General features: G+C 40.6%; 1 protein-coding gene across 1 annotated transcript in view; it reads right to left on the bottom strand.

The window, feature by feature from the left end:
* The window catches only part of IARS2 (isoleucyl-tRNA synthetase 2, mitochondrial), an 83,943-nt gene that overhangs the window by 3,723 nt on the left and 66,315 nt on the right, over positions 1 to 13,905 (bottom strand). Inside the window, exons 15-19 of the mRNA XM_019516472.1 lie at positions 4,897 to 5,005; positions 3,383 to 3,485; positions 2,637 to 2,762; positions 2,039 to 2,170; positions 856 to 962 (exon numbers count right to left, since the gene is read on the bottom strand). Of these exons, the coding sequence (XP_019372017.1) occupies positions 856 to 962; positions 2,039 to 2,170; positions 2,637 to 2,762; positions 3,383 to 3,485; positions 4,897 to 5,005 (577 nt within the window). The remainder of the gene's footprint in view (positions 1 to 855; positions 963 to 2,038; positions 2,171 to 2,636; positions 2,763 to 3,382; positions 3,486 to 4,896; positions 5,006 to 13,905) is intronic.

Below are 13,905 nucleotides of genomic sequence, written 5' to 3'. Positions count from 1 at the left end.
AAAAAAAAAAAAAAAAAAAAAAAAAAAAATCGGCTTTCCTGGAGTTTATGGTGAACAGCTCTTTTCCCAGGTCCTGATGCACCCCTCTTATATAACTGTAGGCTGCCACCAAGTCCTCCTAAGCCTTCCCTTTTCCAGACTGAAGAGTCCCAAGTCCTTCAGCTTCTCCTTGTATGGCCTGCCCTCCAGGCCTTGGATCATACAAGAGGCTCTCCTAGACTCTCAAGCTTTTCATATCCCTCCTGAAGTGGGGGGCCTAATACTGGATGCAGTACTCCACCTATGATCTCACCAGGGCCAAGTAAAGAGGGAACCTTGTCTGCCTCGTGTGTGTTACTCTGCAGTTACAACAGTTACAGCTTTAAGAAGGTCTTATGTGACCTGTTTTGAGTTCAGCTTGCTTTGGTACAAAGAAAGATCATCCCCACCCAAGGAAATCTGTAGATTTCCTGGTCTTACATGTGTCTTATGTTTCTTTCTTTCTTTTTTTTTTTTTTTTAAGAAAAATCCTGTTAAGCCTGAATCTGTACCTACATGTTGTCTTGGTAACACAGAAATTTGGATCCCTCCTGGTTTTTTTTTTATGTGTTTTCCCCTTCAATTAGAAGGGTCTGTGCCAGGAGTGGTATATCAGGACCTACCTATGACTTTTCCTTCAGAAAATAACAGAACAACAGATCTTAAGTGCAATGCGACTGGGTACAAGATGCTAAAGTAATTCTCTAGCTGGAGTCTTAAATTCACCTAAATTCAGCCCTGTACATATAATCTTTCACAATCTCCAGTCTCAAAATATGTTACTTAAACATACATGACAAAAAAGTTGCAGTAATGAAAGCAAGGATTAATACCTACCGGTCTTTGATTATACTGAAGTAAAAGTTGGACAGGTCCCTAGTGTGGAAAGCTTGCAACAGCCGAATAACCCTGCTATAATCATATTCCTTGTATGCTTCTGTGACCTGGGGAATGAAGCCAGGAAAGAGATGATAGCAGCACACCAAATACCAACATAAGGCAAAAAAAATGCAAGTCACAATGAGTCTGGGAACTCTTAAGGAAACAGGAGGGAGACAAGTGTTGAATGTGAAAGCCTGGATTCTTGTAGGGGAAAATAATTCATACAAATTAGACAGAGGACTTGTATTGATAAGAACACAGAAATAAAGTAAAGCCACTGCTCAGAATTTTGACTTAAATTGTTTTTTTTTCTGTCTTTATGGGACAGTTGAGCAAAATTGAAGAGATCTTGTCTTCATACTAATGAATTTTTCAGTAAAAAAGGAAAGAGAACACCAGAAAAGAAACCATGCATGTGGACATGGAGGGTGCCACATGAGAGCACAGCTCTAGCACTGGGCTCTCTTCTCACTCGAGCAGCTGGAGGTTTTGAAAAAACAAGTCTCGGTCAAATTAGGCAAAATTCAAACACAAGCTCCCTGTGCCTGTGTTTTTCTTAAAAACAAAACCAAACCAAAAAAACCCAAAACAAGCCACACCCTTTCAAAAAGCCATAATTTGCTGGCAAGAGGGATAGCTGTATTTCACAGGTTGGAGCCTGGGCCCCAGATGCATATCCACCGACTCCAGTGGAAGTTGAGTACTAGGATCAAAGGGCAAACTTAACCTGTAATTTTTCAAAATAAGCTACATTTTAATGGGGACAGATTAAGGACACTTCTAATCCGTGTACCTGAAGGATTGTTTCTGTGAACTACATACCGTACATATAGTACGAAAAGAACCCAAGTGCAACCTAAAGCTTTCTTATCCTAAAAAAGTTGGCATTCATGATGGAAGCTACACAACTTGAAAATAAAAGGAGGTGAAGCTACTATGTTCTTATCAAAGTGACAAACAAGAGCTTTCTCTTGCTGTATTATTAGAAGAGTCTGTTTAACCATTTTTATTTTAAAATAATAAAATGCAGACATGCTTGAGTATATTCTCTTAAAACAGCATAGCATAATTCAGTGTTAGCTAATCGCTAAAAACATGATCTAGTAAATCACATTAGATTAAGACAATTCCCCCTCACCTTGTTGCTATAATCCTGCAGTAAGTGTAGCATGTACTGATCTATTACATACATCTCTGAAGCAGGCACGGAGTCAGTTTCTGGACTGAAGCCAGCCACGTTTCCCAGCAGGAAGCGTAGTGTATTCCGAAGCTAGCAATTAAACCAGACAAGTTCAATTAAGCTACTTAACTATAAAACCAAACAAGGGACAACATACAAGAGATTTCTACTGTCAAAATTTAAATCACTGAACTCAATGATTTTTCTAATTGGATCACTCCAAATCATTGCAAAATTCAATGCAGAGCATGCACCACAAGGATTGTAATCGAAAAAAGAACAAATAAAGTTATGTGCAAGCAAAATTCAAGATAGGCAAGATAGAGAGTTTTTATTTTCTCTAAATTATATTACTCTTTTACCAGGCTGTGAAGGGAAGTGGTAATAATTATGTGTTCAGAAACAACCCAATTTTAAGCCAAAATAATAAAAAGATTAAAGCCATTTGTAATTGAGATGAGTGTTGAAGTCAACAGTCACCAATTTTGGAAGGATTCTATTCAGTCACTATAAAACTAAAAGTAAAAAAGCATTGTGGTAAAGTAGTTGCTTTCACCTTGTTGATATCATTTCTTGCAGCATTTAGTACAGCTGGTCCAATCAGCACTTCAGTGAAGACGTTTGACTCTGCCACCCACCAACGAAGAACATCTGCACCATATGGAGGCTCCTTACTGTGGTCCTGTTTATGGACAGAGATGCAAAGCTTTTTTTCAGTTTTGTTAACTTGTAAAGTAAAAACCATGCAAAAAGTCCTTGTGAAGTTGGATAGACTTCCTGCCCAGAAGAAAAGCATGCACTTAAAAATAAACACAACCAGAAACCCCCTAAAAAGATAAGTGAGGCATAATCATGTGGAAGAACAAAATAAACTAAAAAGCCCCCCGCCCCCATTTCTACAGCATCAACTTCAGCATAACTTCTCTGATTGTTCAGTGAAATAAGAGGTTCCCAGGTCATTTAAAAGCCCAATCCATAGCCTCATTGGATGCTAGGTGCACAGGATGCTATGACTGCTCTTTACCAAAGACACATATTTGAACTCTTATTTCAGCCCAGCTTTTGTTTAGAAAGTCCTTCCAGCTGTGTAGTAAAGAGCCACTTGCAAGTCAGTGGTAATGCACTAGATCTTCAACAGAATTAGATATACTGAGTTTTATTATTTCCAAATTGTTTTAACAGAAGCTTTCCAAAGATCTATTAGAGCTGCTTGTGGTATGAGAAGAAAATACAGTATACAACTAGCTGCAACACATGATGGAACTGTAAAAATTTCATGAGACACTACATGCATGGACTTACTTGTCCTCCATTGATTACCACATCGGGGTCAACCACATTGCCAATAGATTTAGACATCTTTTCTCCTTTTTCACCCAGGGTGAATCCATGAATCATCAGAGTCCTTATAAAAAGAAAAAAATTATATACACACACATATACGTACGTACGTACGTATGTACGTACGTGTGTGTGTGTTTGTAAATAACAAAGAAAGCTAAGCTTTTCACATTCCTGAAGCACAGACTTTAAGAGAACACCAAAAATCATGAGAGTTGGCAACACTGGTATTTCTACTCTTCGTAACAACAGGATTTCTTTTGTGTTAATGAGATCTTGGTTAGAGTTCATATTGTGGAAGGACAAGATTGCAAATGTGTTGTTTAAAGTCACTTCAGGGTGTGTGTATGTATGAAATTATGTGTATGTGTACACACACACACACACACACACACACACACACACACACACACACACACACACACACACAATATATATATAATTTATTTATATATAAATAAAAGAAAGAGCTAAAGTTTTTCACATTCCTTAAGTGTAGACTTTAAGAGCAACGTCAAAAATCATGAGTTGGCAATACTGAAATACTAAATTTCTAACAAATAGAGACTTTGTGATTGTACCAAAGCATCCTTTTATTATATCAAAAATGGACTAAAATCTAAAACCCTAAAGGAGTTTAGCAACAGATCTAAAAAGGGAAAGGTCATTGTCTGAAGGGTCTGTTCGCAAACACAAAAAATACTGTAATAAACAGAAATATTGAGCATGTGTGTGTATATTTGATCTATTTTACAAAGTTGTTCCACCACATGACAAAAATGGATATTTACATTCAGTTCATAAAACAGCCTCATTTAAGTTGTTTTTTAGAAAGTGTGTACTTCCTCACTGAAAGTATCATAAATTGCACGTTTCGCACTGTAGCCCAACATCCCCAATTATGGTAGCATTAAAAGATATGGCTATGGTAGCTTACACTTAGCTGCCTTGAAAAAATCAGGAGAGAGGGTGGTGGGTTTAATTAATGTATTTATTTTAAATGAAAGTTTAGATTAGGCAACCAGTTTTACTGTTTGGAAATAACCTCACACCTGTAAAATTGATCAAGACATTGAAGTTCAAAAATCCCACCTCCCTTTCACTGAGCTTGACTGTTCAGTTCTGTGGAAGCTACTCTAAGGAAGCTGCCAAGGCTCATTTTTAAGTCACTGTTCAGGGCAGTGCCAGGGTGGGTAATGGCAGAGATAAATGGTGACAGCAATATACATAATGGGGCATTACCTGAGTAATAGAGAAAATAAAAGGCATCAGAGCATGAAAGAAAGCATCCATTCAAACTCAGGATGGGGGAAAGTATTCAGGAAAGAAACCCACTGCAGTATATACCATTAAGCAAATTTCATTGCACAAAGCTCATGAAGGCTATCTAAAGATTCAGCAAAGGTCGTTGTGGGAAGAGGGTTTGTTCCTATGTTCTACTGTTCAAATACCAGGTCTGCAAACCATGCACTTACTTATAAGGTGCTTTTTTTCTTGTTGCCACACTAGTTAAGACAGAGGATTGAAACCAGCCTCCCAATTGGTCTTTTCCTTCCAAGTACAAGTCTGCTTGTTGATCTGCATCTTAAAACAAAATCAAGTGTCAATATATTTTTTTTTTAAGTGTCATTTTATATTAGATTCTTGGAAAACAGGAGTCACATCGGGAAATATTGTTACTCACTGCTGTAGGCAGATTGGAAAATGGTTAGAAAACACTGTGCTTTTATTGTTTGTACCAAGATCTGGTTTATTTCTTACCATAAATAATACAGAAGACTACATGGAAAACACGTTACTAGCCCAACTACTCAAGCACAATAGTTAACAATAGGGAAAAAAAAAAAAAAGTATATGGTCATTAAACCTAGTATTTGTTATATGCAAAGAATCTATACATAATGGAAGCAGCTTGTCTTTCCACTGAAATAACCACAGCTAAAATCTGAAAAATTCAAAATAATGTAATATTGCTTATTTCACTTTCAATGCATCTTATAGAAAGACTGAAAAAGTCTTTAAATCAGTAATATAACTGTAAGCTTCACTATAAGTTCATGCATTATCAACCGGAATTCTGCAGTGACCTGCAAGTTCATCAGAAGGGAACAACTCAGAAGAAGGATCTGGCTGTTTCAGTACAGGAGTGGTCAACCTGCAGCACGTGCCACAAATGGTATGGGCAGCCTCTGTGCAACAGACGCAGCAAATCAGGGAGGAGACAGGCAGCAGAGCAAGACGTGCAGCAGGGAGCACAGGGCAGGGAACAGAGTAGTAGATTGGGCAGGGGAAGAGGATCGGAGTGGCACGCAGCTTAGATTGTGACACTTCTGCCAAGAAGATTGGCCTCCACTGTATTAGTAAAGGCCATTAGTCCTCTCCAATTTATTTCCAGTACAGAGATGTAAATGTTAATGCAATGCATTAATAACAGATTTTACATAGCTCTGGCAAGACCTCATCTAGGATACTCTGCACCTATTTGGTCACCCATGTTCAAGAAAGTCAAGCCCAAACAACTGGAAGAAGCAGAGAAAAAGGGCGCCAAGATGAACAGGGGACTGAGAGCCCATCTGACAAGAGGGGAAAACAGCACTGAAGGAAAAGACCTATTTAACCAATGAACAAAGGATGGTACAAGAACAAATGGGTATATGTTGGCCACGAATAAATTAAAGCTGGAAAATAGAAGGTTTTTAATGATCAGAAGAGTGAATGTCTAGAGCAGCCTCTCATTTGGAGAGGTGGGGTCAGAATAAGCAAAACAAAAAGAAAATGGTAACTATCAATCAGCATATGAAAGGGACTTATAACTTGGTTGACTGTGATTGCAAAGAAGTGAAGCAGATGAAACAAGAAATCCTTTCCAGTTCCATTCCCCAAGTCTTAAAAAAAAAAATCTCCAGTATCAGCATGCAAAAAATTGGTTTTCACAACATAGTACACCAATGCTGTATCAACAATAAAAATCAAGAGTCTCTGAAATTACAAGTACTCAAAAGTAGGATGGTGAAATTGGTGGTTATTCCATACTACAATATACTTTGTGACAAAAAAAAAAAAAAACTTTCCCTGGTATTCACAGAAAAACTTTCAGTTCCAGATAATAGTTCCTTTTATCTCTGTTGGATTGCCTGAGACAGCTTCTCTCTTTGGTGTTGACACACTCCATTTATTTGTTTAACTTAATGGAAGTTTCGATATTTAGATCCATCCTGTAATAAAAGAAGTTCAACATTACAAAGGTCAAGGCTATTCAGCCACTGCTAGCAAAAAGTGTGTGGGTGAAGGTTGTGCTTCCATCAGTTTATTCTTTCAAGAAAATCCACAAAGATCTAGTTTTAGACAGTGCAATAAAATGATTATTTTTTCCAGATTGCAAAATACCTGCAAATGCAAGATAACCACACCATAAAAAAGACCTTTAATGCAAAAAAAACACATAATTAAATTTGGCATTTGTCACTAAATAAAAGTATCTCTGGTACTTCTCTCTAGCAAACTACCATATTTTGAAAGTGATGATTTTTGCAAGTTAGGGCAAAATTTTATTTTAAGGGACTCAAAACCAGACAAATGAAAACCCTAAACAGACAACCACTGGCAATATTCGAGCTAAATCTATTAATACTGGTCTTTCTGACAGAAAACTGCATTTTTAATGAGGTCCTCAGTATTACATGGCAGCAAAAACAGACCTACTCTGAGCTGGTACTTTATATTAACTGAATAAAACATTCTTTTTGTAGTTTACTGGTGAGGTCTCATGCTTCATTTTAATGAAAAAGCAGCAAAATAGTGGTGACTGTCAATTTTAAGGAGAATAAAGTTCTCTTCAAATTTTATGGAAGAGCAGAATTACAGTTGAGAAAATTTCAGGTTTCTCTTTGACAATAAGCTATAGAGCATAGGTCATTAAACAGTTATCATTTATGATCCTTTTGGTTTAGATTTCAAGATTCTTTATCTTTGATCATACGGACTTTGACTTCCAGGTTAAAAACGTATGGTACTTTAATGCCAAGAATAATTAGCTAAATTTTAATTTAAGTTTTCTGGTCAGCACAAAAGTTAAAAATACAGATAGACGTGCTGTAAAATAATCACATCAACTCAGTTAAACATTAGCAAGAGAGATAGGAGAAAGAATTATGGTGCTGAAAGTACACTTGTTGCAACAGAAAGACATTTCAGTATTGTTAGGATGTAGGGGCCCGATTCAGAACCCAGAGTTGATTGGAACTGCCCGACTTACTCAGCAGGTTTTGAATCAGGTTCCTATGCCACAGTAATATTAAAAAGACATTTACACACAAATGCAAGGTTAAACTTATATAATCCTCACTGAACTCAAATTAAAACAAAATTATTCATTTAATCTGAAAGCAGGGGTGCATCGATAAAGATTTTCTTAGACGATACCAATAGCTGATTATTAACCAACCGTATCGGCTGATGCCAATCCAGTAACTGATTTACTTTAAAATGAAAGGCTTAAAAATGGCTGCAGGGGCGCTTGAATTAAGTTCACTGAATGAGCTTTAGATCAAGTGCTGCCGCCACCATTTTTAAGCATGGGGATGCTTGTAAGTGTAGGAGAGCCAAGAGTGGGGAGGGCAAATGCAGGTTGCCAGCTGTGGGCTTGGGACTCTCCACCTTTCTGCCTTTGCTCCGGGAGCCCTGCGCTGGCCATGCGCCCTCTGCCCACCCAACAGTGGGAGGCACAAGTCACCTCCCCTACTGCTGCTGGGTGGGCAGGGGGCATGCGGCCAGCATGGGGCTCCTGAGGGAAAAGGCAGCAGAGTGAAGAGCTCTGAGTCCACAGCTGGCAGCCTGCATTTCACCCTGTGTGCAAATCTGGGAGGGGGGCACATACCCCCCCATACATCCCCCAGGGGGAGTGTGCAGCAGCAGGGAACCACCCCTCCATGCACCCCCTGGACAAGCCACCCGTGGGTCTGTCCCACTCCCTGCCCTGGCCCCAGGTCCCATGAACTGCCCATGAACTGCCCTGGCTGAGCTGCACCTTCAGCCCCAGCCACACTCCCTCCCTCCCTCACTGTGGGGGCCTCCATCTGCAACTCCCCCCATGCCCCTTCGCTCCCCCGCACCTCTTCCCCTCCACAGACTTACCTTCAGGGAGCTGTTCTCCATGTGGCCAGGAATACCGCCAGGCAATGTGCATGCACGTGGCCATGCACATACATGTGTCACCCCCTGCGTCTTGCTCCTGGCAGCCCCAACCAGGACCCCTTGCAGAATGCTGCCTGCCTGCAAGGGGAAACCTGCAATTTCTGGAGGGTAACCAGGTATCTGGGGGCCCTAATCTGTGGAGGAGAGGGAACCCAGGTGTCCAGGGCCCTGGCCAGAAAGCATAATTATCAATAAACATTATCAGCTATAAAGGCCAAAAAAAGCCAATAGCTAATAATGTAATGTAATTTCCCCTTTTATCAGTGCCATTCCAATACACAACTAATATATTAGTGCATCTCTATATGAAAGGCAGGTAGAGAATACTTCAGATGTTACAGGAACAAGTAGCCCGAGACCATTAAAATGTGCAAAAACATTATTCATTGCTACTTGTCTTTGAAGATATTACTGCATGCCATTTTGACTACTCAGGGAGAACCTGAATGTTTCTTAGGTTACATTCATGCACAAACAGTTGTAGGAACAGAGCATGGCCACATAAAATGGCATGATCACATATAGACACATCCATTCTAGGTTAACATACTAGAGATGCAAAGTCCTCTTTCAATGCCTTACTCAATAACATCCTCACTGCCACGCAATTGCATTTTTATAGACGTACATTTTACATTCTGGCTTCTATTCTATCCAGGAGAGCACACAAACACCAGCACACAAAGCATACCAGCAAACTCTCCCTATGCCTGAATAAGCTTGTTTGTGCCTGGAAGCTTGCAAAGAACAATTTTTCCAACTATTTAGTTGGTTTAATAAAAGATATCATATCTACCCAAAGAAACTTGTCTGCCTATGTCCTTAGACCAGCACTGCTACAAGCAACAACCCTAAAGCATGGAAGATATTAAATTTTGCTGTTTGAAATGGAAACTCCACAACATGAAGAAGAAAGAAGCCAAACTAACAGCCACATTCTCACTACCAGCCATTTACATTTTCACCAACCTGCATTTTACATATTGGCTTCTATTCTACCCAGGAGAGCATACAAATACTAGCAGACTCTCCCTGTGCCTGAAGAAGGGTGTTTGTGCCTGAAAGCCTGCAAAGAATAATTTTTCCAACTATTCAGTTGGTCTAATAAAAGATATCACATCTACCCAAAGACCCTTGTCTGCTTATGTCCTTAGACCAACATGGCTACAACCAAAAACCCTTACTCATTAACACAGACTGACACCCCTGCTTTACGTGCACATTAAAGATATGGCCTATGGAGCCCTGCCACCCAGCCCTGCTTCTCCAAGTAGACCCACAGGCTGCACACGGTAGGCGCAGGGCCTAGAACCTATGCCATATGCAGCACCCGTTCCAGACATTCCAGGATCCAGGCTGCCCCGGGGCAGGCATTGCATGCAGCATGGGTCCTGAAGCAGATGCTATGGGCGCTGGATCCAGTATGTAAGGGTGTGGTGGTCTAGGGGCCTAATCTGGCCAGTGGACCAGCCTTGTGCCCACAGGGCAAAATGAGTTTGACACCATTACCTAGAGCAATGTTTTCATGTTAGATTGGTAAATGCTCTAATCTATTCAATGACTAATACAGATGCCTCAGCAGTGATTCTACGAAGAGAGCTGAGGATGATCAGAGGGAAAACATGTTGGAAGAGATCATGCAATACAACAGAGCAGAAAGCAAAGGCAATGCAATTCCTTCATGTACATGCAGAAGCATCATACAGTAAGTTAAGACAGCAATAAGCCAAGAGTATGGACAAATGTATATTTGTAGCTGCTTCAGAAGAGGAGGGGGAGCTGCAGCTTAGGTGTACAGAGTAGCTGTCATGCTGTAACTAGTAGGTCTGCATAAGCCTGCAGCAAGAGCCTGATCTTAAATCATCCCAATTTTGAGCCCGGATGGGTTGGAACAGTTCTTCTAAACTTGTACTGCTACAGGCTCACGCCCTTTCTTCCTCAATCATTTCCAACTGATGATCCCCAAACTTACAGCTGAAGATCTTGTCATTAATACGTAAATGCATGAATTTAAAAATTGCACTGTTAAAACTTCATCTAAATTTCAGGGGGGTAGGTTGTAGCCGTGTTGGTCTAAGGACACAGGCAGACAAGGTACTTTGGGTGAATCTGATATCTTTTATTAGACCAACTTAAATAGTTGGAAAGCAATTATTAAGCAAGCTTTCGGGTTCAAAAACCCGTTGTCAGGATAAGGAAGTTTCAGCAGTTGGTGTGTGCTCTTCCTGGATGGAATGAAAAGTAAAGAAGCCAGAAGCTGGGCTGGTCTGTATACAAGACAGGTAGTCAGTGAAAATGTAGACTGAGGAGTCAATGGGTGAGAGACAGGCTGGGTGTGGGGGAGAGAAGGGAGATGAATAGTGGAGAGGTACCTGCGGAGTCATTGTCAGGCAGGTTATAATGTGTCATAAATCCAATGTCTATATTTAGTCCATGATTTTTAGAATCCAGGAGGTTGTTGAAAGGAGGTTAATAACAGATATCAGATCCACCCAAAGAACCTTGTCTATCTAAATTTCAGCACCTTCCAGTTCTTCCACCATGATATGCCAGCTCTTCTTTGAACTGACAAGGCCTCCCAGACTTGCTGTGTCAAACTTCATTAACACGTTCCTATCCTGCGTCAGTCATCAATGAAAAATATTGAATACACTTGAGACTTCCCTTTTTCAACACTGCCTATTGTGTCTCTTCTTTAATCAGCTCCCTGCCACCTTACAATTTAATAATCCATCTTAAGTGGCACCATGTCAAATACTTTACTGACATCCTAAGAGAAGATTTCATAGATTTCATAGACATTTGGGCTGGAAGGGACCCCGGAGGATCATCGAGTCCAGCCCCCTGCCCCAGGGGCAGGAAGTCAGCAGGGATCATAGGATCCCAGCAAAATAAACATCCAAATGTATTTTGAAGGTGTCCAAAGTGGGTGCTTGAACCGCTTCTGGTGGCAGTCTATTCCACACCTTGGGGGCTTGGACCATGAAGAAGTTCTTCCTTGTGTCCATCCTGAACTGGTCACAGTGGAGTTTGAGACCATTCGATCTTGTCATCCCCTGGGGGGCTCTGGTGAACAATCGTTCCCCCAGATCCTGGTGGTCACCCCTGATAAACATATAGGTGGCCACCAGATCACCCCTGAGCCTGCACTTTTCCAGACTGAAGAGCCCCATTGCTCTCAGCCTCTCATCATAAGGTCTGTTTTCCTGACCTCTGATCATGTGTAGGGCTCTCCTCTGGACTCTCTCAAGCTTCTCGACATCCTTTTTGAATTGTGGAGCCCAAAACTGGATACAGTACTCCAGCTGCGGCTTCACCAAGGCCGAGTACAAGGGGAGAATGACGTCCCAGGATCTGCTTGAGAAGCATCTATAGGGTGCAAGCCAGCGTTTTGCTCGCTTTACTAGCCGCAGCATCACACTGCAGGCTCATGTTCATCTTGTGGTCAACCGTGACCCCCAAGTCCCTTTCATCTGTAGTGCTAACCAGTGTAGCACTACCAAACCTATATGCATGCTGCAGGTTTTTCCTCCCAATGTGGAGGACCTTGCATTTTTCGGTGGCGAACACCATCAGGTTCTTGTCCGCCCATTTCATGAGTCTGTCCAGATCCGCCTGGATCACCCTCCTGTCCTCAGGTGTGGATGCTTTACCCCAGAGTTTGGAGTCATCAGCGAACTTGGCCAGTCTGCTTGACACCAATGTCCACATCATTGATGTAGATATTAAACAGTATAGGCCTTAGGACAGAGCCTTGTAGGACCCCACTGGTCACAGCGCACCAAGACGATTGGCTCCCGTCGACCACCACCCTCTGGGTCCTACCGTGGAGCCAGTTCCCCAGCCAGCGGACTGTGGTGACGTCAAGGCTGCAGTTAGCCAATTTAACCAAGAGGTGATTGTGGGATACCAGAACGAAGGCTTTTTTAAAGTCGAGATATAGGACGTCGATCTCTTTCTTCCCCTTTGTCCAGGTGATAAGTCAGTTAGATTTACATTTCAATTGTCTAGAAGATTCATGAACTTCTACTTCAACTAGAGACACCAGGCTAGTATGACATTTAAAAAAAATGCAGCATTTTACACTATTTTCCATGTTTTCTTTTCCTTTACATTTTTTTCTGAAGTCTTCCATACCATATTGGAACTGTGATTTTTTTTAAACAAAGATTGTCTTGGTGTCATTTCCCCTTCCCCTCACTTCTCTTCAAATACATTACCACTTTTGAAGTTGAAGCCAAGAGCTTAGTTTTCTATGTCCTCCTCATTCTCTTAACCATCTTCATCCCCTTGGCAGCATCCTCCTCCTTGAAAAACGTGGCAAAGTATTTCTGGGCCATACCTAAATTATCATTCATCTTTACTCAGTTTTAAAGAAGTTGGGTTGCCTTGCTGTTCCTTGTTTCCTTTATATTTATATGACCAAAGACTCTATTTCTTTTATAATAAAAAGCACTGTAGATACTGTATCTGAAAGGTGGGATACCTTATGGAACAGGAATTATTTAGTGCACCTTAAAAGGCTACAATAGAAAGTAAAACTGGATGAATCCAAGGAAGAAAAAGAAAATTAGGCCACAACAACACAACGGGAATGGTAAGTTTACTAAAATGTTAAATTTTCGATAACTCAAGCCATGTGTAAGAAATATAAGGAATTGTCAAGAACTTAGGAGTAGGAATGGATAGCAGTCTTTTCCTTCTGCGATAGAACTTGAACCAGTTTGTGTGGTTAACGGTATATCATTTTAAGCTCTGATTTGGGATAGCTCAGAAACACATACTTAATTTTTTAATTCTAGCAACTTGCAGGGAATTAAGAATGTGCTTAAACACTGAACCTGAAACACAGGCCTTAAATTGAAATATTCAGCCTGGAGTTCAGTACTCAATTCTCACTGCGGAATCTGGACCCTAGAAAAATTTCAGCCTTGATTCCATTGGCAGGGCTAAAACATTCATGTATGTTTTTAACATATCTGGGTGCAACTCCTAAACTGGATCCTGCTGGGTTCTCTGGCTTTCAAACGCATTTTCTAGGGGTGTGTTTCCCTGACCTGGCTACATGATTTTCAGAGAAGGCAATATATTACTAAATATAAATAAATCCAAAACAAAAAACACCCCACTGCACATCTCCCTCTCTTCCTCGTGACAGAAAGACGCACACAATAGATATTAATTATATTACTAAATGCATTAGTGGAAGGTATCCAGATGTTACAGTACTGGGCTTACTGTAAAAACTGATATACACTGGAACAAACTGTACCAAAAGGAAGCTTTCTACT

This window comes from Gavialis gangeticus, unplaced genomic scaffold (assembly GCF_001723915.1).
Source record: "Gavialis gangeticus isolate Ggan-Ray unplaced genomic scaffold, GavGan_comp1, whole genome shotgun sequence".
Taxonomy (NCBI): domain Eukaryota; kingdom Metazoa; phylum Chordata; order Crocodylia; family Gavialidae; genus Gavialis; species Gavialis gangeticus.
Note: the sequence above shows the minus strand (reverse complement) of the source record. Positions and strands in the feature narration are given on the sequence as shown.